The sequence below is a fragment of the Stenella coeruleoalba genome (genome assembly GCF_951394435.1).
Source record: "Stenella coeruleoalba genome assembly, chromosome: 15".
NCBI lineage: Eukaryota > Metazoa > Chordata > Mammalia > Artiodactyla > Delphinidae > Stenella > Stenella coeruleoalba.
The window spans coordinates 65,379,019-65,403,584 of NC_137161.1; the positions used below are offsets into that span (position 1 = coordinate 65,379,019).

At 52.3% G+C, this 24,566-nt stretch overlaps 2 protein-coding genes across 3 annotated transcripts in view; one reads left to right on the plus strand and one right to left on the minus strand.

Moving 5' to 3' along the window:
• The window catches only part of IQCK (IQ motif containing K), a 126,333-nt gene extending 124,254 nt beyond the window's left edge, over positions 1–2,079 (plus strand). For both annotated transcript variants that reach the window (XM_079946069.1, XM_079946071.1), the window contains one exon: positions 1,103–2,079. In XM_079946069.1, the coding sequence (XP_079802195.1) occupies positions 1,103–1,158 (56 nt within the window). In that variant the 3' untranslated portion in view covers positions 1,159–2,079. The remainder of the gene's footprint in view (positions 1–1,102) is intronic.
• GPRC5B (G protein-coupled receptor class C group 5 member B) lies at positions 1,204–23,923 on the minus strand. Its single transcript, XM_079946073.1, has 4 exons — positions 23,778–23,923; positions 13,674–14,687; positions 6,520–6,629; positions 1,204–5,155 (listed from the first exon to the last, which is right to left on the minus strand). The coding sequence occupies exons 2-4, from the start codon at positions 14,677–14,679 to the stop codon at positions 5,111–5,113; spliced, it is 1,161 nt and encodes a 386-aa protein (XP_079802199.1). The 5' UTR covers positions 14,680–14,687; positions 23,778–23,923; the 3' UTR covers positions 1,204–5,110.
• Between the last annotated feature and the right edge of the window lie 643 nt (positions 23,924–24,566).

The window sequence follows — 24,566 nt, forward strand, 5'->3', positions numbered from 1 at the left end:
TCTAAAATTTGATAGTTATTAAGTATAGAAAGTAAAGGAGACTCTGGGGATGCCAACATTTCAAATTGCGTCCTTGTTTGGCACCTGGGGATTTTTTACACCCTGGGTAATGCCAGGATGGGGAGAGGTAGGAAAGGGAAATGAGCAACTGCAAGTCCACGCAAGAAAGCCAAGATTTGGAAACTGTCTTTGAATAAACCATGACCAAGAACCCTTGGGAAGTCTTTGTGTAGCGCCAGCTTGAAGACTGCTGGGCTAGCCTGTTTAGTCCACTGCGCTGCGTGTGATGGGGTCCATGGCCAGCGTGTGCCCTCAGCCACTGGGAGTTCAGGCTCAACCGAAACCTCTGCTCTACACAGTACCAACCCCCAACACCCTTTCTACACGAACACTGCTCTTCAAGCATGACCAGAGCCTGCAGCCTTGCTCTGAATAACCCTTCAGGCATTAACTTGGACACTAGAAGCGAAGATTTATTAAAAAGAGAGGGTCTTTCCAAATGGATCTCCCACCCACCAGGGGACTGGGTTTCCATATATTTGGCGGAAGGGGCTTTTATCTATTGGGACAATTACCCTTACAAATAGTGCAGTGCTCTGCGTTCAGCTAACTTTCCTGTTTGGCCGACTCAGGAAATCACCCGGATTACATTCTTGTCCGGACCATAAAAGACTAGAAAAGATTCTCCTCTGGCCTCGAACTGACCCCAGTGCTGTCCTGAGCTTTTAATTTTGGGTGTGGGGGGAACAGGGTGAGTGGTGACAGATTCGGTCGAGTCAAGAGCCTCGAATCTGTCATCATCTTTAGTAAAACTTCCTTCCTTCAGGGCCCCCGACCTGCAAAGCATACTTTTGACCTTCTTCTGAACTGAACTCAGAATGGCCGTGAACGTTACATGAAGTGGCTTTGAAACTTCAGGTGCTGCCGGTGGAGGACAAAGGCGCTGTGTTCTTCCCCATAGATCCACGGGACCAGAACCATCGCAGTCGCTCAGTGGGTTTCGAAGCAACTGACTTCTGTGTATCGAAGTCTGCAGTTTCCAGAAGCCAAGTCTGTCTAGGCTTGTAAATGGACCCTGACTTTCTCTTTCATTTCTTTGCAGTAAAATGCAAAATGGAGGATGAAGAAGAGGCTACAGCTAAGACTCCGCAACCTTAACAGCTGTCGATACCTTTCCCCTCTTGGCTCCAATTACTCCACTTGAGGAAAATGTTCAGGTTATGCTTCCTCTATTGTGCTTTCTTGAACAACTAGATTTGGTGCATTCGGATAAGAATCTTTCGTTGCAAACGTGTTTTAGTGCAAATAGTTTATCATAAGAAAGTACTAGTTTTAACTTTCTGCATTATCCCCCAATTTTATTCTTTCATCCATATATTTCCTCAGTGCTTCAGGAGTATTGTTCTATACCAACCACTGCTAAAATGTACCGTGAACTCTGATTCCAAGAGATGTTGAAGTTTTCTCTAGTTACCAGTTTCCCAGTTTTGGCCACCTTTGCAAAGATCCATATTTAAAATAAAGTCCCAAACCTCTGCAGTGGGTTTTAAGTTTATCCAGTGAGTACTCTTTTCATAAAAAAGTCATTATTGCCTGTGATCATTTCCCAAGGAGACTGACCCTTAACTTTGACTGCATCAAGATAAGACACTTCAACGCAGACAACAATAAAGATAAAGAATTTTTGTTGTCTAGGCCCCAAAGCATTATAGAGATTCCTCATTTTATGGGTAAACTGACTTATTACCCTCAGTTGTTCTGCAGTTTGCTGCTAACCAGGATTTTCCCATTCAAAATGCCACGGACTTAGCCTCCAGGCAGATCTGAAAGCCAAGCAGTTGTATTGGGTTGTTTTGACAAGCTACCACACGTCTTAAGTAAATAGTAAAGCCTTTATTTTTTGTGTTAAGAACAGCATTTTGAAAATAAAACCTATTTGCCCATGCTTTACAGTCTTTTAAATTTGTAATATTTATATACAGTCGTTTATGGTACACATTGATTGTCCTGAAATTTCTTTAACGATTTTTTTAAAGTATGCAACAGTCAGCCAGGGGAGGATAAAGGTACATTATAAAACACACATTAATACATTTAATAAATATATATTATCTATCAAAAACGAGCCTTAGCTCTTCATCGATGAATAAAAAGCACCTGCTGAGAACTCCTTGTAAGCTGGTATAATCATTGCATCATTGGATTATAAAAGCCACAATGCTCCCTTTCGGTTCAGGATTCAACTCAGCCTTGCCTAACCAGGAAGACCCCTCCCACTTTGCCCACATTCTGTGGGCCCTGACAGAATCTGTGCTAGAACAGTGACTCCCCAGCTTTCAACAACCAAATCTGCAACCCTTGAGACACACAGAACTTCCCGGTTTGTCAATTCTTGGGGCCGATTGCCTCCCTCCCTCCACTCCATCTCCAGGGGAGGAATCCAGCACAGAATGACCGTTTTCTATTAGAGGGGAAAGAGTGGCTCTTATAGTCCCAAGGTGAGTTTGACAACTGGACCTGGAAAGATTTGTGCTTACAATTAGGTGTTTTGATCACACAGGCTCTCCTTCCAGGTCATCTTCCCCCAATGTCTTGTTTACATAAACAGACCTTAAACAGAGGTGCCACTTAATTTTGTATTTAAACTTCACTCCGTGGGGGCAGCTTGGCTGCCACAGTCTCTTGGCAAAGATGTCTCTTCGCACCATTCAGGTGAAGCCATTGTAAGAACAGTTCTCTGCCCTCTCCCCTCACTCCCTGTCTCCACCCTCACTGGGAGAGCATTCAGCCCACTCTTGACCTCAAAGCCAAAATAAAATAAAACCCAGAAGTGCAAAAACTATCAGAGATTTAAAAAGAAAAGGAAAGAAAAAGGTCTCATTAAGTGAGGTTTCCTGTGGCTCAAAGCCGGTTCCATTTCTACGGTGGTGAAACGTTCCTTTCCGCTTGTAGCCATCTATGCTGCGCCACCTGACACGCCTGGACCGCCAAGAACTTAGAGAGGACATGACCGTGTTTGCTCTCCCCTCTGCAAGGGGAGCTCTTGCAGCCTGAGTCACTGATGGGATCAGAGAGCTCTGAAGGACTCCAGGGAGTGTGAGTGAGCGACCGTTTCCCGGCACGAGAACATGTAACGTGGCCGTTTTTCACCAGATGGGACCGAGGTGTTCAGAGATTTCTGTGACGTTCAGAATGCTGGGTCTGCACGCATCTGCCTCCACCCCGGGTCCTAGCTTCTCTCCGTCCACCCCCCGCCCCCATACTCCAAGTTCCAGTCCACCCAGTGACCCTCCTGGCACAGAGGGCTGGGATGGGATTCTCTCCCTAGAAGCAAGCACGTGCTCCGGGGGTGGGGCGGGCGGGCGCTTCCCGAAGGTCAGGTAGGGGGCGGCATTCTGGCGCCATGCTCCCTCTTCCCCATGCGGGCAACCCACGGAAATGCGCTAATCTGAAGGAGGGCTACACAGGGGTGGCCAGATTGGCCTCGCTACCCCGGTGCTCTACAAGGATGCGGGCAGGGGAGGGAGAGGATGGGACACAGCAGACTAGGGCCTCGAGAAAAATCAGAAGGTTTATTAAAACATACTCAGCTCAGACATAACGGCTTATGAAGAGGTCAGTTCCCCCCCAAACACTAACCTTTTTCATTTTCTTTAAAGGTTAAAGGCTTATGGGTTGGTTTTATAGAAAAAAGCAATACAGTGATTAGAGTATATGCAAAAGGACCCGCCCTCATTTATACATTCCATGCCGTCAGGTTAAAACTCTTTGCTTTGAATCATTGCTAGCGATTATACTGGCCAAACAGTGCAGAGAACATGGGGCTTTTAATGGCCGAGATGTTGGAAATGCCAAATAAAGGAATGACTTGCTGAGGACAGACGGAAATCATGACAGAAACAATGGGCTTTGAAGAGAACCATTTTCATGGAACTTGCAGAAAACCAAGACAAAAATGTCCCCCATACCCTCCCAAAGCAGCAAGACACCCTCACGTGCTTCACCCCACCCTGGACCTTTCACTACATCCGCATAGAAGACCCAAGAACTCACTGCTTGCTAGGCAGCAGGCGTTACCTCTCCACCCTGGGGCACCCCTGCCGGGTGACAGCATCATGGGAAATCTGCGGTGGCATTGGCCTCTGGCCAAGCGAGTGCACTCTGAGCTGGTGGTCCCATCTGAGCTTCTGAAATGGACGTGGGGATGGAACTGGGTAAGGGCTGGAGGAACACTCACGAGGAGGGAAGAGGGAGAGGTGATCAGGGGAGAGACGGCTGCCCCAGCCAGAAGCTGCCCCGCAGAAGGAGGCATGCTTGCTTCCTGCCATCGACGGCAGAGCAAGAGGCCCAGAGAAGGAACAGTGGCTGGCGGCCGCTTCCTAAGTGATGGTCCCTTCAACTCCCAGACAGCCTTTTCTTCTTTGGCACGTGGCAGGCTCCCTCCACCACTGCTTTGAAAGCTCTCCCCATGACTCGGTTGGGCCTCGCCTCGGAATCACACTCACAATCTCCTTAACTGCTCCTGACCCCCCTGAAATGTGAAAACCAAGAGGCAGGCCTGTGGGAAAGCCACAATTCATCCTCCTCAGTGACATGGTCATCTCCAAGAGGCTGCCTGAGGTCCAGCACTTGCTGGGGAGGGGCGATGGTGTGGAATCTCCATGTTCAACCAACATCAGCCCGGCCCACTGGCTGTGAACTTGGTTCTGTTCTATACCCAGAGGATGAAGCAGTCTTCTCAGCCACATGTTCGAGTGAGCCTAATCCTATTGCAATTAGCTTTGCTTTAGTTTGCAGGGTTTGAGGTTGGTTTGGTATTAGGGGTGTGTGTGTGTGTGTGTATGTGGGGTGTGTGTGTGTGTGTGGGGTGTGTGTGTGTGTGTGTGTGTGTGTGTGTGTGTGTGGCAGGGGAGGGGAGGGCAGTCGGTGTTAGCTTTTCAGTTCAGCAGTGTTCACATTTACACAAAATCCCCTTGTCTAGGATTTCCAAATCTCCTGGCTGCGAGGCGGCCTTGTTCAGCTACTGTTACTGATTTCTCCCTCAAGAAAGACACAGCCAGGGAATAAAATCGGTAAGAGAGATTCTTATTCTCTGGAACTTAAAAGTCTTTCACCAGAGGTGTCTTCCAGCGTAACTTGGCGGAGCAGTTGGGATCTGGAAACAGGAATAACACACTAAGAACTCCATGCTTTGCAACGTCAACGTCAGAAACCAGTTTGTTAACAACGTACCATAGATAAGTTACCTTGTCTTTTCTGGGCTGAATAATTCCCAGGAAAGGCAGCAACCACTATGTGTTATGTAGGACGCTCCATTTTGGGGAAGGCCATCTGCCCTTTTCTGTAATCATGAACCTGAACAAATATGTTTCTTTACCCAGAACCCCACCTCACTTTCTAAATCCAGGGTGTTTTTATGCACACTGGCCTTGACCAGACCAGGGGGGGCTGAGGAATGACTGATCAGAAGGTTTATCAGAATGATAAGAATGACTGATGGGGCTATTTTCTAACTAAATTTATTAAAACACACAGGCCAAATACTTGAAACTTAGGCTTTTCTTAGTGCCCAACAATAAACAGGCCAGTGGATGGCTGGGGGTCTTCACAAACGCAATCCGTGAGCCCGCTTGCTTTGAGCCCATTCCACGCCAATGCAAACTGATGCATCACATCCCATCTGAAGGCCAGGAAAACCAAAGTTCCCTCCAGAGATCAGAGACCATCCCTGACTCACATTAAAAACAAAGAAGTCCAGGTGGAGGTATGGAATTGGCACATGATATAAAGAATGGAAATCCAGTTTACACGTGTAAACTGGCTCATGTGTTGTTTCTGAAAGAAGCATGTAGCTATGTTTGGAAATTAAATGTGGGAATGAGAGTGAGCTTTTAGATTGCCAGAGAAAGAAAATGATGTAAGTCCACGGAGGCAAAATGTAAATGGTGACAATTCTGCTGAAGGTCTGTTTGGCATCAGATAGTAAACCTGTTTTTGTGTTCGCGGGAGAGAAATGATAATCACTTCAGTTTCTTCAGAAATGTTTTAAGAAGTTGGAACCCAGTACGCAGCTGGGGCACGGTGTGCAGGCAGGGAGCAGGGGACAGAGAGCTCAACTAGGTTGGATGCTAGCAAAATCTGCCAGGGTTTCGTGACTCTGGGCTTTTCCTAAAAGTCACTTCTGAAGGACAGCATGGACGGGGGCACCTTCTGCATAATGAAAACCAGAGAATTAATTCACTGGGTGCAAGAGCCCCAAGAAACAGGGACTCTTTCAAACGAATCTACAAACGGTCAGCTAAGTACAGGTGGATGTTCCGTGTATGGAGAAAGGGGGTCGAGAGGAAAGGAGAAAAATGGAAGCACTGCATGCATCCTAGCCGCGAGGGGCGTCGACGTGAGCCGCTGTCTTTGCAGCCCTGTAAGCGGCCTCCGCAGAGCGGTGTGTCCCCATCAAAGCTGCCCCCCAACACTGACCACTCCTAGGCTTCCTGCCAAACATCACCTCCTGATACTTACAGTCCCCCCGTTGAGCACAACGGCCATCTCAGTTGGCTGATACACGTTACTTCTGAATGGAGCGCTGGGTCTGTTTCCCAAGCTGCCATTGCGAAATCCTGTTCGGAGAGCTGAGGGAGGGAAGGAAAGGCAACACCAAAAAAAAAAAGAAGACACAATTTTGAATTTTGTTTTCTTCCCCTGCATCAACACCACGCTCCAGGCACACCCCCCCCCACCCCTCCCCTTTGTCACAAGCCAGATTCAAAACAAAAGTCACAAAGGCGCTTTGTTCTCTGGCTCTCTTGGAGCCTGACCCGTCTCAGTGGGGTTGGGGAGTTTGCAGAATCCAGGGCGCAGGCGGCTCTCAGGGAGGGGACCCCGGGTGGAGCCTCGCCCGGCCCTCCCCTGCCCCCGCGGGCCATGGGTGATGCGGGAGCGCCTGTATCCCTCAGAAGTTGTTTTCTGACAAAAGACCTCCTCACTACTGAGTGCCATCCCTGACAAGTTCAACACCACACTGTGCAACACGGTTTCTGGATACACACAGAGGTGGGCAACCCTGAGACCCTGGACCACAAGTACATGGTAGAGGTCGGACGTCTTCAGGGAAAAGTGACGGGGAAGAGGACAGAGGGGCCCCAGACACATGAGTGGGGTCATTTGTAGACAGGAAAAAAAGGGAGATCTGAAGCAAAGACAGCAAAATATGTCATCACTTTCTACCTCTGAAAGGAGAGTAAATGGTGTTTCTTATTTGCAGTGTACTTTTAGACATCTAAATTTCCTTTTTTTGGTGAAGAAAAATCAGATGATACAAAAAGACGTGGTGGAACCGTGAAATGTATATTACTAAGTGAAAGCAGCCAGGCTGTAAAAAGTTACTGTATGATTCCAACTATAATATTCTGGAAAAGGCTAAACTATAGAGACAGTGAAAAGATTAGTGATTGCCAAAGGTTTGGGGGGAGCACAGGGAATTTTTAGGGCATTGGAACTATTCTGGGTGATACTATAATGGTGGAGACATGACATCATGCATTTGTCCAAACCCGTAGAACTGTACAAAGAGTGACCTCTAAAATGTTAATTATGGACTTTAGTTAATAATAATGTATCAATATTGATTCATCCACTGCGACAAATGTAACACTAATGAAAGTTGTTAATGATAGGGAAAACCAGGGGAGGGGGCAGGCAGGAATTCCCTGTACTTCCTGTTCAAATTTTCTGTACCTAAAACTGCTCTAAAAAATAGTCCATTAAGAAATAACAGAAACAAGAAGCACTATAAAAAAATCAAAACAAAACAAAAGTCTTTCTCAATTGTGAGATGCCATTTTACACGGGGCACAGAGGGATTAGGTAACTTGCCTAAGGTCACACAGCTGGTAAGAACCAGCATTTGAACCCAAGCAGAGAGAATCTGTGTTCTTGACCATCACACTATTCTGGCTCCAGATACTTTGTTTTTAACCACATTTAGCTACTTAGCAGCAATCTGAATTGAAGTGACATTAGGGCAGCGGTCCCCAACCTTTTGGCACTAGGGACCGGTTTCATGGAAGACAATTTTTCCAGGGACCGGGGGCAGGGTAGGGGCCGGAGGGGGGCTGGAGGTGGGGGGATGGTTCAGATGGTAATTCGAGCATTGGGGAGCGATGGGGAGCGATGGGGAGCGATGGGGAGCGGCAGATGAAGCTTCGCTCGCTCGCCTGCTGCTGTTCCTAATAGGCCACAGACTGCTAAGGACCACTACCAGTCTGCGGCCTGGGGGTTGGGGACCCCTGCATTAGGGGCAACTCAGCCCAGACTGAACCAAGGCAGGGTGGGGAATGCATGTTCCAAAACAGACTCTTTGCTTTAGCATCTCCAAGCCTTCAACAGCTCCCATGCACAGGCTGACAAGAAGATGACCTTCCTGGGAAGTAGAGAAGTGGACCAGGGGACAGAGTCCATGGACCCTCACTAGTCCCAATTCCTAGCCGAGACCTCCTTGAAAGAGAGGGAAAACCAAACAGCACAGCTTTCCTCATAATGCAGAGACCCTGCCGGCTATGGTGGGGGGATCTGGCTCTAAACCATTCTCTTCAAAAAACAAAGGCTAGACTCTACAGGCCATCTGTGGGATGCCTTGGCCCAGGGATCCCTCTGTGTAGTGGTTGTCTGCTGTTCTCCTCTGGTAAACATCCCTCCCACATTCTAGGTCCTGAGTACTGGCTACAACTGTCTCCTTCCCTGGCCTTGAGGTGGGCATATAATTGGGGCCTGGCCAATCAGGTCCAGTCAGGGCTAATTCTGGGATTGTTCCTCAAGCATCCTGGGAAATGTTCCTCTTTTCTGCTGGGACTCTGTGTAAGCCTAGAGCCGTGTGCTTCCAGGATTCTAACAGAGCCAAGAGCTGGAGAGAGACCAAATCTTGTCATCACTTGAGCTTCCTGGATCTATCCATTTCTGAAGCCTGACCCCCAGTACCTTAGTTCATTGTTGTTTTGTGTTGTTTTGGTTAAATTGCTTCAGAGCAGATTTTTCCAACTAACACTCCACTCTGACCTGGGTCAGCTCTGAAAGGCAAGTAGGGCTCATCCATAAGGAGGTCCCAACAGGAATGTAAGATCATAGGCTAAATGCCAGTCTTCTCCTGTTTAGACTCTGCAAGTGAGGCGAGATTCGCCCTGCCCCCAAAGCTGACTGGCACAGGGCCTTCCACTGGGAAGCGAAGGGGCAGAGTTTAAATAGCCCTTGGCCTAATGAGATCAGAGAGCCAAATCCCCTAACAGAAGAAAGAACCCTTTTCTTTCTTGCTCCTTTGAAAGGTGAACATTTAATATACCTTGTTAACGCTTTCCAACATGTGATCTGAAGTGCTATACCCTTCAGGGTATTTTCATCTTCTATCACATACCTCATGCCTTGTTTTCTAATTAATTTATTTTTTATTATTATTATTTTTGGCTGAGTTGGGTCTTTGTTGCTGCACGCGGCCTTTCTCTAGTTGCGGTGCGCGGGTTTCTCATTGCAGTGGCTTCTCTTGTGGAGCACGGGCTCTAGGCGCGTGGGCTTCAGTAGTTGTGGCGCACGGGCTTAGTTGCTCCGCGGCATGTGGGATCTTCCCGGACCAGGGCCCGAACCCGTTGGCAGGCAGATTCTTAACCACTGCGCCACCAGGGAAGCCCCCCTCACACCTTGTTGATACTCATTAAGAAACAGCAGGCTGGCGAGGTCCTACATATCTGAGGTCTCACTGGGGGAAGGAAATAAGGGAGCAGTGGCTGAGCCACAGTCCAGCCTGGGGAATGCCCTTCCCATCTCGACTTCAGGGATGGACTCTCAAGGGTACAGAGCCTGAAAGGCTGGGTAGATAAAAGACAGGAGAAACAGGGCCAATTGTAGCTCCCGGGCAAGGCCCCTTGTGGGGCCTAGTTCCCTAAAATACAAGCTGGCTGAGGTCAGACCAAAGATGAGAACAGCTGTTCTCACCATGGCAAGGGAGGGTGCCCAGGCATTCCCCAGCCAGCAAAGTAGTGTTTCCAGAACAAAGACAATCCTAGCCAGGATGACAATTTAGTCTCTCCCTGTGAGCCTTCCAAGGGAATTGGCTTTGCCTCATGCCCATGTGAATTTTGGCAGACACACATTTGGGAGGATGCAAAATTGGGCTGTTAAGTCTGACAACATCCAAGGTTGGTGAAGAGCTGGGGAAATGGGGCTCTCATATAATTATTCAGGGGAGACTAAATTAGTCCACCTTTCTGTGGGGTGGCATCCGGCAGTATATATCAAGATTGAAAGGTGCAGACTCTTCTGACACATGTGTAGGAGTTAATTGATCAAGGGCACAAACATGGATGGATAAGAACGTTCATTGCAGCATTACTTATACGGAAAGCCAGAAACGAGCAGAATATTCACCAGCTAAGATCAGAAAAATAAATGATGGTACCTCCTAGTAATCGCTGCCTCGTGAAAAGAGTACTGCAGCTCTGCTGTCGCTGACCTGGAAAGGCCTCCCTCCATGATTCTAACGTGCAGACAGGTTAAGAACTGCTCTGCGGGATTGGGGTGTGTGTGTGTGTGTGTGTGTGTGTGTGTGTGTGTGCGCGCGCGCTCATCAAGAGATGTCTGGCAAGATGAGAGCAAACAGTCAGCAGTAGTTGCCTTTGGGCAATGGGATTCTGAGCAATTTTTATTATTTTCACTTGCTGAACTCCTACCTGATTATTGTTGATCTTTTGTCATCAGAAAGGAATAATAAAGCTATTTTTGTTTTGGAAAAGAAAGAGGGGAATGAGGGACAACCTCCTTGGCTTTGGAACATAGCATTTGAAACAGATGGGCCTGTGGGGCACCTCTGGAGACCCCATCATGCCCTGTGCCAGCACTGGTACTCCTGGTACTGACGTGGGTCCCAAACCCCTTAGATCTCTGGATCTTACGTGGATATGACGTACTGGATGAATTTTCACAAGAAAGGATGCACAGGATTCAGAAGACCAACCTTCTCTCTCCCTGCTCTGCTGGGAGCTCTGCTGGGAGCTCTGCTGGGAGCTCTGCTGGGAGCCTGGACAAGTTGCCTGACACTCCTGGACTCAGTTTCCTGCTCTGTAAAATGGGACCTATAATCCCTGTCTTCTCAGAGTCCTGACACATCTGTGAGATGAGGGACACTCAAGTGCTTTAAGAAGAGAAGAGAAATTCTGTGGCAGAGTGGTCAGTGTGTGGGCTCTGGAGTCAGGCCGCCTGGGTTCAAACCCTGGCTCTGCCTCTTGGGCAAGTTGTTCAGCCTCTCCGTGCCTTAGTTTTCTGTCTGCAAAGCGGGCCTCACTGGGTTATTGTAGGGATTAAATGAGATTAGCCGCTAAAATGCTCAGAATGGTACCCGGTCCATGGTGAGCACCCAGTAGAGGTTAGCCATCCTTACTTCTGAAGCCCCTACTGCTTGTGTAGTTCTAGCAGCCCCCTTTCACTGTAAGTAAACTAGATTATCAGGTTCAACAACACTGGTTCTTAACTTTCTGGGGATTACGAATGGCTTTGAGAATCTGACAAAGCAATAGACTAATTCCCAATTGAATGTATAAAAATTTACATCCATTTCGAGAGTTCCTGTTACCTTTGAGGTCCAAGGGGAGTCCATGGGTCTCAGATACAGAGGATCCTATTCCAGGAGAAGCCAAGGAACAGGTGGCTTCACCAGGACCCCAGGAACTGGCCAGGTGCCTGGCCTCTGCTCATCACATGCCCTGAGGGGCCCTCTGGCCTCCCAGTGAGTGATGACCCCCATCCTGACCCTCATCTTCTCCTGGCGATCCACGGAGCCAGCCCCACCAGAGCTGCGGCTCATCCCTGCCAAATCTATTGACAAACAGAGGCTTGCAGGCTTGGGGCTTCCCAGTAAGAGGGGAGCAGCTCTGATAAAGGCCACACCAGGATGTTTGACTCTACCCATGGTGGGGTTGCAGGCGGGGTCGGGGGGGGAAGGTCTGTCATTCTCTCCTGTGGGTCTGGCCAGGAGCAGGGGTTCAGAAGCAGCTGGGCACATCCTGGTGGAGAGGAAGGCTGAGGGTGGCCTTGGAGGACCCGGTGGCTTGATGTGCTTCCCCCCTGCCTGCAGGGGTGGGTGGCTGTGCTCTGGGCCTCGGCACTCAACCCAACAAGGCTGACTTCGTAGTATGACCAGACAGTGGGCACTGCCCAGGCACCTGGGGGAGCATCAGAGAAAAGGGGACCACGACCATCTGGAATGGGCCACCTCCTAGCTGTATGTCATCAGGCAAGACTGAACCTCTTACAGCCTCCATTTATTCATCTGTAAGATGGGGATAATAACAGACCCTACCTCATCAGGTGGAGGGGTGAACTAATGAGATAATGCAGGTTAAGAAGTCAGAATAGTGCCTGGCATGGAGGCAGTGTTCAATAAATGGTTATACTAGGTGATTAATTATTACTACTGCTGCTGCTAATTATTACTGTAGCTCCTGATAAATTTTTAGGTAACTGAGAAAAAGCCATTTTAATTAATCTCAAGTGCTGGGAGCTCAGCCGACTTGCTTTAAGAAACAATTGTAAGAGACGCTTCTCCAGTGTCTACAGCAGGGGCGCCTGGGGCCTGGGCCACCTCCTCTCGGCTCTTCCCTCTTGGGAATCCCGCCGCAGCGGTGGCACACAGCCTGGGTGCTCAGACCACCTCCACTCGAAGTATCCACAAAATCTCTTTTCTGCCGTGCGGGCTCATGGAACTTGTTCAGCCCATTTACGGGAGCCCTGGGAGACGCTCATGACGGCGGGAGATAGGAGTTGGTGGACAGATGCCGCAGCCTCCTGTCCTCCGAGGATCGATTCTGAGGCTCGTTCTACACGTGTCCCTGGCAGGGATGAGCCCCAGCTGCCCGCGGCGGTAACCAGCTCTTTGATGCTCTCGTTCTGGCGATTCTGCCATCCCAGTCTCATTCTCCCTGGCAGGGACCGCCTCCTAAGGAAACCACCTACAACATCGCAGGCTCTGCCTTCGGGGGAACCCAACCAAGATGCACATCCAACAAGCCAGGTGCCGTGGGAGCCCCTCAGTATGTTACCCCTCTCAACAGGTCTATGGGGTGCACAAAGCCTTAATATCTAGGAAGCGGCAGAGGCAGGATCCCAACCCAGACGTCTGACTCCAGGGCCCAAATTCATACACTCCTGGAGACAGAGGTAGGGGAGGGGACTGGAGAGCACTGCCCCTCGTCATCCCCTGCATCCATCCAGCACGTGGGCTGCAATCGTAAACACTTCCAGGGAGCCAGGGACTTAACGTTGATATGTTATAGCGGCCGGGACAGGGAGTGTGGTGAAGAGAAAGTGGATCCCCACCTAAAGGGCCACCACAACTCGGTGAGGGGTAAGAGACAGAGCCTTTGCAGCCAGCTTCACACGACCGCTGCCAGGTGGGAATGGCAGCCCAGCACTGCCAGATCCATATTTGCGAAAAAGGCCAGAAACCCGGCTTTTTATATTAAATTGGTTGATGCTAAATAAGAATGCAGCTCTGGGCCCGTTTCAGCACAGCGGTCAACGTCTGTAGGCTCTGATTTGCCAGGACCATCCCCAGGACCACCCAGCCCCGGTGGAGAAAAAGGAGAGAGCACTTTTGAGAAGAACAGCCTAACCCAGCGGGGCGGTGCCCACTTTACCTGCACCGTGTTCATCCATCGAGAAGGCCTTGTTCTCCATGTAGGTCCGCGGCAGCGGCACGTCCTCCTCAAACGCCGTCTCCCGCATCCTCGGCTGCGACGTGTCGAAGTAGTTGGGTGCGTTCTCCTGCGGGGAGGGCAGGATGGTGCAGTGGACCTCTGGGATGGCGTGGAAGATGACGAAGACCCAGCCACTGGCCACCAGCGTGATGGCCAAGGTGGGGTCTCCCCAGGCGTCTCCCTGCCGCAGCTCCGCGTTGCCGAAGAGGTACATGGTCATCCAGGCCACCCAGACGAGCACGGAGAGGAAGGCCGTGACCAGGATGCAGACCCCGTTCTGCTTCCACTTCTTGAACTTGCCGCACAGCGTGAAGAGGGCCAGCCCCAGGGTGGCCACGAGCAGTACCATGTCGTAGATGAGGGCCATGGCGAAGTCCATCGGCTCGTAGGCGCAGGCCGGCTTCTCGTCGCGCAGCACCGTCAGCACGAGCCACTCGATGGCGATGATGACCTGCACGAGCATCAGGCACAGGGCCACGCCCACCAGCTGCCAGCCCGACGGGCTCTTGCCGCGGCGCACCAGCCTCCGCACGCGCCACGCCTGGCTCAGCAGGCAGGAGAAGCAGAGCGCGAAGAGGACGCCCCAGAGGAACCGGCGGACGGCGCAGATGGTCTCATCCTCCCGGATGATGAAGGCGAACGTCAGGCCGAAGAGGCCCAGGGTCCCCAGGAGGAAGAGGAAGTGGAGGCCCACGGGGTCCTTCTTCTCCTTGTCCTTGATGAACGGCAGGCGCACCAGGAGGATGAGAATCAAAAGCAGTGTGATCAGGGCGCCCGCCCCCGCCACGGCCTCCACCACGATGCCCCAGATGGTGTCCAGGTCGCACAGGGACACGTACTGAGGAAGAAGGTCCAGCCCGCAGCCCCGGGACGTGCTGGTGTTCTCGGAGGCCCCGGAGGCAATCACGAAGAGCAGGAGGAAAGCAAGCACCTGGTGGGTTCTCATCTTTCTCTCTGACACCATGAACGTTCCAGAAAAGTTGGGGGGAAAAGACCAATTCATTGTAAGACTCCCACTCTCCTGACTTCTTTCAGAAGACCCACCTCACTTCAAACCCGCCAGCCCCCTTCTCCAGGCAGCACAGCCTGGAGGAGGGGCGGGGATTTCGGCCCCCATCTACCCCCTAGTCCGGGCTCAGTGAACCGCCGTGAACCATCAGTGCTAGTGGCTGGAGGAGAGGATGGGAGGGGGACTCACTTTCTCTGGATACTCTTTCATATTCTTTGAATTTGAGGCCATGTCTGAGCTCTTCAAAAATAAGGGAATAAAATGAGACTTGAAGAGACGGTCATGGGCCGAGCGCTCGCTGGGAGAGGGGCACGCACCACCCGTTTCAGTCTCTCAGCCTGGGAGAGGGGCACGCACCACCCGTTTCAGTCTCTCAGCCTGGGAGAGGGGCACGCACTACCCGTTTCAGTCTCTCAGCCTGGGAGAGGGGCACGCACCACCCGTTTCAGTCTCTCAGCGCTTACAGCTGACATTCACCGATGACTCACCCTCGGCCAGACACCCGGACACATCCAGTCCTCACACAGGTGACGGTGACACAACAGTCTTGAGGAGGTTGGGACACCTGCCCAGGGTCACACCACTCAGCTCCTAGACGCATGCCCTCTTAGAAGCTTCCCAGCGTTTCAAATGTAGTGTGAACAGTCTTCCTGGGTTCCACCCTTTCCCCCCCTCCCCTCGCACATCCCACCCCTCCCACAAATATCTGCTGAGGGTCCATCCTCTCACTCCAGCCAGCCCACCTCTGCCGGGGATGCCTCCATGCCTCGTGGAGTCCACACAGCCGCCAGGAGATGGGCTTATTAACCCCTGTCTCGTCTTCCCCTCCTCCCTCTGCCTAGACTACCCTCCACACCCTGCTCTTACGGAAAACTGCCCCTCCCCACACTGGTCTCAGCTCTAATGTCATCCCCTCAGACCTTGGCCAAGGTCACATCCCCATCCCCACCCCCAGCGTCTCTCATCTATTTCTTAGCTCTAATGGCATCTGTCATCTTTTTGCCTGTTTACTTTGTTTCTCCTGTCCCTTCCTCCTCTCCTCCCTTCCTGTCTTTCTTCACCGCTAGCTACAGGATGACGGGGCCACTGTCTGTCTCGTTCATCAGCATAAACCAGGGTTTCTCAGCCTCGGGCCTCATTCTTCCTCGTTTGGGGGGTTGTCCTGTGCATTGCAGGATGTGTAGCGGCATCACTGGCCTCTGCCCACTAGGTGACTGAAGCTCACCCCCTCCCCCAACTGTGACAACCTCCCAAGTTTTTAGACACTGCCAGTGTCCCCTGGGGGGAAAATCACCAGGATGAGCACCACTGGTCAAGTACTAGCCTAAAAGCACACTAGATGCTTCCTAAATACTGAGTGAACGAGACTTCTCACCAGGACTCTCCTCTACCCACTGCCACCAGCTCCTTGCTTTTGGAGGGAGCCTGGCCTTGGGAAAGCCATGCCTGCACAGCTCTGCAGTGATGTTTCCAGGCGTCTTAAGCCAGACTTACGGCCTTAGCTCCACCCACAGTGAGGCTGTAACCAGCCACCTCCAGGGCAGCTCAGCACATCCCTGGGGCTTTCTTAAGTAAATGCGGTATCGACCACCTCTCTCTCTGCTCCTTGATGGGATACGGTGAGCAGCTCTGATCCTGCCTTGGCAGCAAGGCCATCAACTGGGATAAATTATTGATGCTGCAGAATGAGAAGGAGCCTGGTACTCTATGGACCAGCTTCTTTGCCTATAGATGAAAGAAGGCAGACTGGGAACGGAAGGCATCTGGCAAGAGACGCTCCTGAAACAAGCACCCCAGACCCTGGCGATCAGGCCCATGGTCCTGCCGCTATTCGGGGCTCTGCTACTCCAGTCACTGGAGAGCCACCTCGGCCATTTACACCTTGTCTACAAACCCCCCGTAAGTTATTTACTTAACTGACTCACCAAGTCCTTGAAATCGACTCAAAAGAAAACTCAACACATTGAAATACTTGTTGATGGAACTCACGTTGCATACCCACTGGCATATGCCAACGTACCACCTTTAAAAAAATACTGTCCTAGCCAGAGCTGCATCTCACAAGAGCACACTGGGAATCAAAGTTTCAGAACCGGATATGCTGGAACAAAATGCCACCAGGCCCCCGACACAGTGCAGTGGGTTTCCCCTAGGCCTCTCATCAGGAGACTTCTCAGCAAGTGACAGCAAGACACACCCCAGGCGGCCTCTCTAGGCCACACATCAGCCAGTCTCACCTCCAGGGTGGCCGGGAGAGGACGGGTAGGAATGTGCTTCTGGAGTCTTGACCACCAACGCTCTCCCCAACTCTCCCACCCACCTGCAGGCCAGTGGTCCTCAACCAGGGGCAATTTTGATCCCAAGGGACACTGAGGCATGTCTAAGGACATTTTTGGTTGTCACAACTGGGGAAGGCGGGGTGCAACTGGCATCCAGTGGGTAGAGTCCAGGGAAGCGGCTAAGCATCCTACAATGCCTGAGATGGCTCTCAACACAAAGGATGATCCGGCCCCACATGTCAACAGTGCTGAGGTTGAGAAAGCCTGGTTTATACGCCGGAGAACAGAGTTGATGAGGGTGAAGCCAGGAAACCAGCCAGGCCTCTCAGCCACAGGCCTCTCAGCCTCAGGCCTCAGGTCCTTTCCTCGCAAGAACTTGGCCTTCTTTAGCTGCCTCCCCTCATTCTCTTGGGGGAATCTCCTCTCTCCAGGCCTGCCTACAAATTGGGACTGGGTTCCACCAGCTCGTCCCCCTTCCTGATTGTCCTTCCAGCCACAACAGGAAACCAGTGTGGATGAAGAAAATATCAAGATGGTGACCACGCTTCCGAAATTGTGCAGGTTCTTACGGCTGTGGTCCAGGTCTCTAGCTCCGGCTCCTTTCTCAGATGGGAAATAGATACACTCTTGCTTTCTGCTTTCATTCCCAAGGTTGGAACCCTCTCCTTCTGGGACAGCTGTTGTTTTTGTCGTCCTGCCTCCGTTTCTCTCATTTCTGAAGAGAGCTCCTGAATTTCCTTTGGAGAGCCGCCTTGAGCCCCAGCTGCAAGCACCCGACCCAGCCTGGCCAATCGGAGCATTTATCCCACCCTTTGGCCACACTGACTGGTTCATGAACAGGCACCTGGCCCCAACCAGACCCATGAGAATCAGTCTTAGGATTTTTGCTAGAAGTAAATGGAAAGAGGTTTTCTCTTGTTATCGGGGTTAATAAGCTAAAAGGATATACAGCTGGAGCTGGAGAGGACTTATTTACCATCACAGGGACAGAACCTGTCTGAGAGTAAAGCTGACTCACAGGAAACGGCCACGTGATGGACCAGAGTCCCAATACACAGAAAGGCTGGATTCAGTTATGCCTGAAGCCAGATACCCTGGTCTTTGCAGTTCCAGCAGCCAATTAACTTCCCTGTTTTGGATTAAGCCAGTCTGAGATGGGTTTATGTTACTTGCTAACAAGGAAGTTCTATTCTACGTCCCACATGATGTGGTCCTCTTCTTCCAGGAAGCCCTCTCTACCCAACATCCAGGCAGCCAGAGGCTTCCATAGGGTCCAGTTGTTCCAAGTAGGTCATTTTCATTGCTAAAGATGCCCATGAGGTGACAGCCATCGTTCTACAGAACAATGTCCAGGATGAACAGGAGGGAGGCTACACACCACCTCACGGAATGACGCTGAGTCCAGCTCATCTAGGATTTCTGGGGGGTTCTGCCCTGCAGAGTTTTCTGTTACTGCCACAGTGACCACGACAATGACTGTGAGCTCGCACAGGTGCTCACTGTGCACCAGGCCCTCTTCTGTGCGCTTCACGTATATTAATAGCTTATCATCTGGACAATGACCCCACGAGGCAAGTTCTATTACTGTCTCCATTTTACAGGAAATAAAACAGAGAAGCCAGGTGGCTTGTCCAAGGTCACATAGCTAGAAAGCGGTGGAGCCAGGAGACAAACAATTGTCCTATTGTTACTGGGCTCTTACTACAGACCAGGGCTCTGGAAACGTCACACGGTGAGACCCTTGCTGGCCAGTCTATCTCAATTAGGTTCCCTCTGCCTCTTTATGCTCTACACCGATACTCCCGATCCTTATCTTCATAACATGTGCCACAGTTTTCAAATATTTTATTTTATTACTCTTTTGGTCTGATCCCACACACCCAGGCTCTTGTCTGTCTTGTTCTGCACCGATTCCCCAGTGCCTGGCACATGGGCAGGGCTCACGGCCCAGTTGCTGAATCAATCGACTGATTAAACGTGGTCTCCAGCCCTCATGTCACCTGGCAGGAAGATGCTCTCATTGCCATTTTATAGAGGAGGGGACTGAGGGCCTGAGAGGCTTAATTCAAAGTCTGATCTTCAGACTGGCAACAGCGGCAGCATCGCCGGGAACTGGTTAGAAATGCAGACGCTCAGCAGCGGGCCTGGCCACCTGTGTTTCCACAGCCCTACGATAAGCTCCAGGTGTGCTCAGATGCTTCGGTGCACTGAGGTTTGAGAAGCACGAGCATATGCAGTGGGGGAGCCTGGACGATGGCCCGGCACCTTCCACCCCACTATCCCTGCCCCAGGCCCAGGGGGCAGTGCTCACTCACGCTCCATCTCACCCACTGTCAGGTAAGCCCCATCCTACCCCCTCAGCCACCTGGGGCCGCCCCGCTGCTGAGAAAGGAGCAGCTCTCCAGGAACCCCAAACTGCACAAAACAAGATTAGAGGTTTGGAGTCAGCCGCAAGGCAGGGCTGACTGGGAAGGGATGAATACATGGCAACAGACCCGTGGGATGTAGGCATGCAGCTCCTCAAAAGGAGTAATGAATAAAGTGATGAATGTGCAAGACTCGGCTCACATACTAATTACTCTGCTGCCAGCCAGGCTCCCAGAAATGTGACTCATTCAGACGCTCTTAAAAACACTGCATCGCACACGCAGGCCCGCGCACACAGGCCCGCATGCGCGCGCACACACACTCTCTCTCTCCCCGCAGAGGGGCCAGAAGCTACCGGCAGGTGGTGGAGCAGCATGTTCCTCGCAAGCTGGGGCCTGCAGAGGCTGGAAAGAATGCAGGCAAGATTCCTTGCACGAGGACAGCGCTGCCTGCCCGAAGGCCACAAGCAGGGCTGCTTCTCCCAGGCTCAATCCTGGCCAAGCAGCAGAAACTTCCAGTTTCAAGTTCTGCCCCTGGCACTTGCGAGAACCCTGTGACCATGGGCGGCTGACTTAACCTTACTAGTCTCGGTTTCTTCATCTGCAAAATGGGGGTGATAATACCCATCTTGCAGGGTTCTTGTGAGGATTAAAATAATTAATAATTAGAGTTTAGGACAACAGATAGCATGGGGTAAGCACTTATATAAAGTTTTAAATAAAAGATTGGCGAATGCGCTGAGGTTATGAACTTTTCTGACTTTGCTTTTCCAGGAGGGGTGGTTGCCATGGAGATGGGGCTGAAACAGGGGCTCACCCAGGTGTTTGTCCACCACTGGTTTCCAGCCTCCCCAGTCACACACCAAGCAAAGAGGTCCCCGAGGTGGTGTGAAGGGGAGAAGCCTTTGGGGGTGGTCTACCTTGGAAACTCCCAAACTCTCCTGATCCCCACAGCAGGTGCTCTAAATGGGAGCCTTGCTGTGAAGGTGGTTTTCCAGAGAGGAACCAGTGCTGGAGGACCTGAGGCCAGCCTGCGTGCCCTGAAACTGGGTGTCCCTGTTGAGGAGTCAGAGCCAGACACCCAGAAATGGGACACCAGCCATTCTCCTGGGAACTAGCATCCCCACGTTGCCATCTACCCATATGAAAGGAGACACAAGATATACAAAACTGCTCTGGAACACACCATTCTGACCTGCTTCGCCTCGGGGGCTACCAGCAGAGGAATCTTAAACCCACCTTCTCTAAAGAAGCGGGGAGGCGCTGGAGCATGGAAGGGAAAGAAAAACTAAACAGATCTGGGGGGGCTTTCTTAGCCCTGGGCATGTCTAACAGTTCAGTACCCGATGAATACCTGGCACAGGATTTACACTCCCGTCAGTCTCCTCAAGAGTGGAAGACCTCAGTTGGAGGAAAGTCAGACAGAACTGTGTGACATTGGGCATTACTCACTTAACCTCTCTGACCTTCAGTCTCTTCTTCTGTAAAACAAGGATAATGATAGTGCCACTTTCACAAGGCTGATGTGAAACGTACTTAGAAAGTACTCAGCACCACAGACAGGGAGCACTGGGTCCTGGCTTATTACAATTACGATTCCCATTGTCCGGTTGGGAATACAAAGAGGTAATGCAATTTGGCCAGAGGCTTCCTGGAATTGATGGGCCGAGCCGGGACTAGAACCCACTTCTCCCAACTGCTGACCTCAAGGCCACTGCACCCCTTGTTGGACTCCCTCTTTTGGACAGAAGCCCAGGATAAGGCTGCAGAGCCAGCCCCCCCACACACCCCAGCATCACACTCTGTCCCTGCCCACTCCCATTATAGCCGCTGGTGCATTTCCTGCTCCAGAGGGATTAAACTGTTACAAGGTTTCCTGACATTAAACTATTTCCCAGACCTGCAATCTAACCCTTTGATGTCTTTTGCAAGTTACACCATCTCATAATCTTCAGTTCCCAAGGCCGCCCAGACCACCAGCCTATCTGGGGGCCCTTGGATTTAATAACCCTCACAGGTTAGTAAACAGGGTTGCCAGAACACAGGCTCCGTGATCCATGAATATGCAAAGCAGCTCCAACCCTGTAAATAAAAGCAATCATTTAAATGCAAATTGCATCCTTGGCTGCCCGTTCCAGGGTGGATGGTTCCTCTGAGGCTGTAATTCTGAGAAGAAAATGTGACTAACTCAGAACCCCCAGGAAGCTCCGCATGGAAGTGCTTATGGGGCGTTGGGCTCTGGGTGGGGGCCACTTAGGGGGGACAAAAACTGCCTAAAAGTGGGAAGTGGGTTTTAAAACCTGACCTACCCCTGGCGTAGGCTTACAGGGCCAGCCAGGCTCAAAGCAGTCCTCACAGGTCCCCTTCGGAGGCTCCCGGCGCCTTGCCACCCTCAGAGGCAGAATGAAAAGGAAGCTGCTTTTCGTCTCCTTGTAAAGGTCAGGGGAGCGTTTAAAAATCAGATCTCGTGGCTTTCCACTCCAAATCCTGCAAGGGTTCACCAGTCCAAGGAGAATAAAACCTAAACTCCTTTCCATGGCCCAAAAGATCGTGGTCTGGCTGGTCCCTGCCATCCCCTTTCTAACCCCGCTCTCCACATCTGCCTATGAGCTCCAGCCACAATGGCCTTTGTTCATTTTCTCTGCACTCATTCCCACCTCCAAGCCTTTGCACTTGCGGTGCCCTCTGCCTGGTTCAGTCTTCCCCCTGCGTCTGTCAGTGCCCCCTCCCCCATAGCGGGGCTCCACTAACGTGTCACTCCCCAGCACGGTCTTCCCTTATGTGTACATACTCTTGTCACTTTATTTTACAGCACTCGGCTTTCTTTTCCTGGCAGCCCTTATCCCCATCAGAAGTTCTAGCTACTTACTATTTATTTACTTATTTAGTGTTCACCCACCTCCCCAGTGCCCTGAGAGCAGGGGCTTATCTGCCACTTCTGTAGCTCGCATATTTATTGAAATAACACATTAACTAATAAAGATTTTGAGCTTCTCTTTCTAACAAAACTGCTTTTCTTGCTGCCTGGGCCCCAAATGGCGACTCCTTCCCACTTCCATCTTTTCCCTCCCCAACTCAGCTGACCCCTTTTCAGAACAGAGCAGGGAACAGATTGGAAACTGTTCACTCCGCAGTCTAGGTACAAAACTGGCCCAGTGAAGGGCTCCCAACCGACTATTTGCATTCTATTTACATCCTATTTGCATGCAGTTTTAACTCAAAGTCTGAAATCCTCCAGAGAGCCCCCGCCCGTGGGGAAACTTCTGAATCAAGGTTCCTCCGCTGAAGTTCTAAAGCTTTTGTGCCAAGTCCCTCCCCCACTTCTCTTGTCTTTGCGAGGATTTCCCAGTTCCTCCGGGGCTCTGCTCAGGTGCCCCCCACCCCATGCTGGCGCAGTTGGGCAGCCAATGTGGCGCGTGGCCCGGGGCCCCAGGCGGGGACGCGGCTGCCCGCCACACTCCAGGGGCCTTTGTCCGCGCTCCAAGGAGCCGCCCCTTAGCGAACTGGGGACATGTTGGGTGGGTGTGTGCGTGTGGTGGGGTGTTGGCTAGGCCTAGGAGTGACAGAGCCCGGTAGGAAACCCGCGGGCTGCGCTGGAGCCGTCCTCGGTGGTAAGCTCGGTACGCCCCCTCCCTGGCTGGTTGGCCAGCTCCCCCAGGCCGAGGCGGGTGCAGGCGGTAGGGATCCCGGGGTGCTTGGCGCTGGAAGCCCGTGTCCCCCAAGTTGGGGGGGGGGACGCAGCACAGGGCTGATCCTCACCTCTAGCTTGGCCGCAACAGCAGCGCTAACATCCCGCCATTGTATGCATTCGCCCCTCATTTCTTCCCGCAGCCCCAGAGCTCAGCTCTTCTCGCCCGCGGTGTCCCCTCCTTTCCCGCAGTGCGCAGCCACGGCCGGCTGCGAGCTCGGCCCCCTGCCCCTATGGCAGGTGCGGCAGCTCACTCCCCAACTCGGCCCCTGTGCCCCCGGCTCCGTCTGCCCTGTCTGTGCTCAGGCCCCACGGGCTTGCCACGCAGCCCTGCCCGTGGCTGCCCTCACAGGAGTCACTCGGACACGCCTGGACTCCCTTACAGTCCCAGCTGCCCTTTCCTGTGGTCGCCCCCAGATCCTCCCCAGAGACTTGGATCTCCACCTGGTCCGGGTACATCCCCTCCCCCCATAAAGGTCCCAACCCTCCCCGCCCCCCGCCCCGCCCTCTGCGGCTCGTCTCCCGCCGCACTGTGGTCCCCCCACCCTAATCCCCCAGCTCCCCCAGCAGAATAACCCCTTGGGGGAGGCCTCAGAAAAGCACAAGAAGCAGACCCCACCCCAACCGTCCCAAGTCCACGGCGGGAAAAGTTTCTGGGGTCGCCGCATTGCCCTCCACCCCACCGGCGCGGCTCGCACTCACCGACCCCCGCGGCCCCGCAGCGCCGATGTTCCTGCTGGCCCTCGGTCCGAGTCACATCTCTGCAGCGCAGCCGTGTCCCCAGCCCAGCGCGCCCGCCCGTCCGACCTCACTGCATCTCACTCGCGAGCCGCTGCCGAGCTAGGCGCCCCCTGGCCCGGCCCGCGCTGCTGCAGCCGCCGCGGCCCCGCCCCTCCTGCCGGCCCGCCCCCGGGAGGCCCCGCCCCGCCCCCGGAGCTTCCAAGCCCCGCCCCTCCCCGGCCCAGGCTAGGCTGAGTGTTCCGAAAGCAGCCCCGCGCAATCTCCTTGCTCCTGGCCTGCGGCGCTGAGACTAGCCCTCTCCTGTGTCCCCAGTTAACGAACACCACCCGCACATCCACAGTGCGTCCATAAGCAGTCCGGACGCGCCGGACACATCCCCAGGTTGATCCACTTTCAGAAACACACACGTGGAGGGGCTTTCTAAACCATGGGTTCCTAAACATTAACTTCCCCACAATATACCGGCACCCCATCCAGGGCGCAGAGACGATTCCGCCGCGAGCGTTCCAAAATCACCAACGCCCCAATATCAACTAGGCAGCCCCTTCCCGCTTGGGTACACTCCAATTACCCTCCCCCCCCCCCAAGTGTCCTTGTCCCTTTACGCACCCTGAGCCCAACACCCGCATCCTTGGCCACTCCAAACATACTCAGAGGTCCACACGGTAAACCCTTCACGTAGCTCCACACGCAGTATCCCATCACCGTCCCCCCCCCACATCATCCACATACACACACGTCCACGACCTT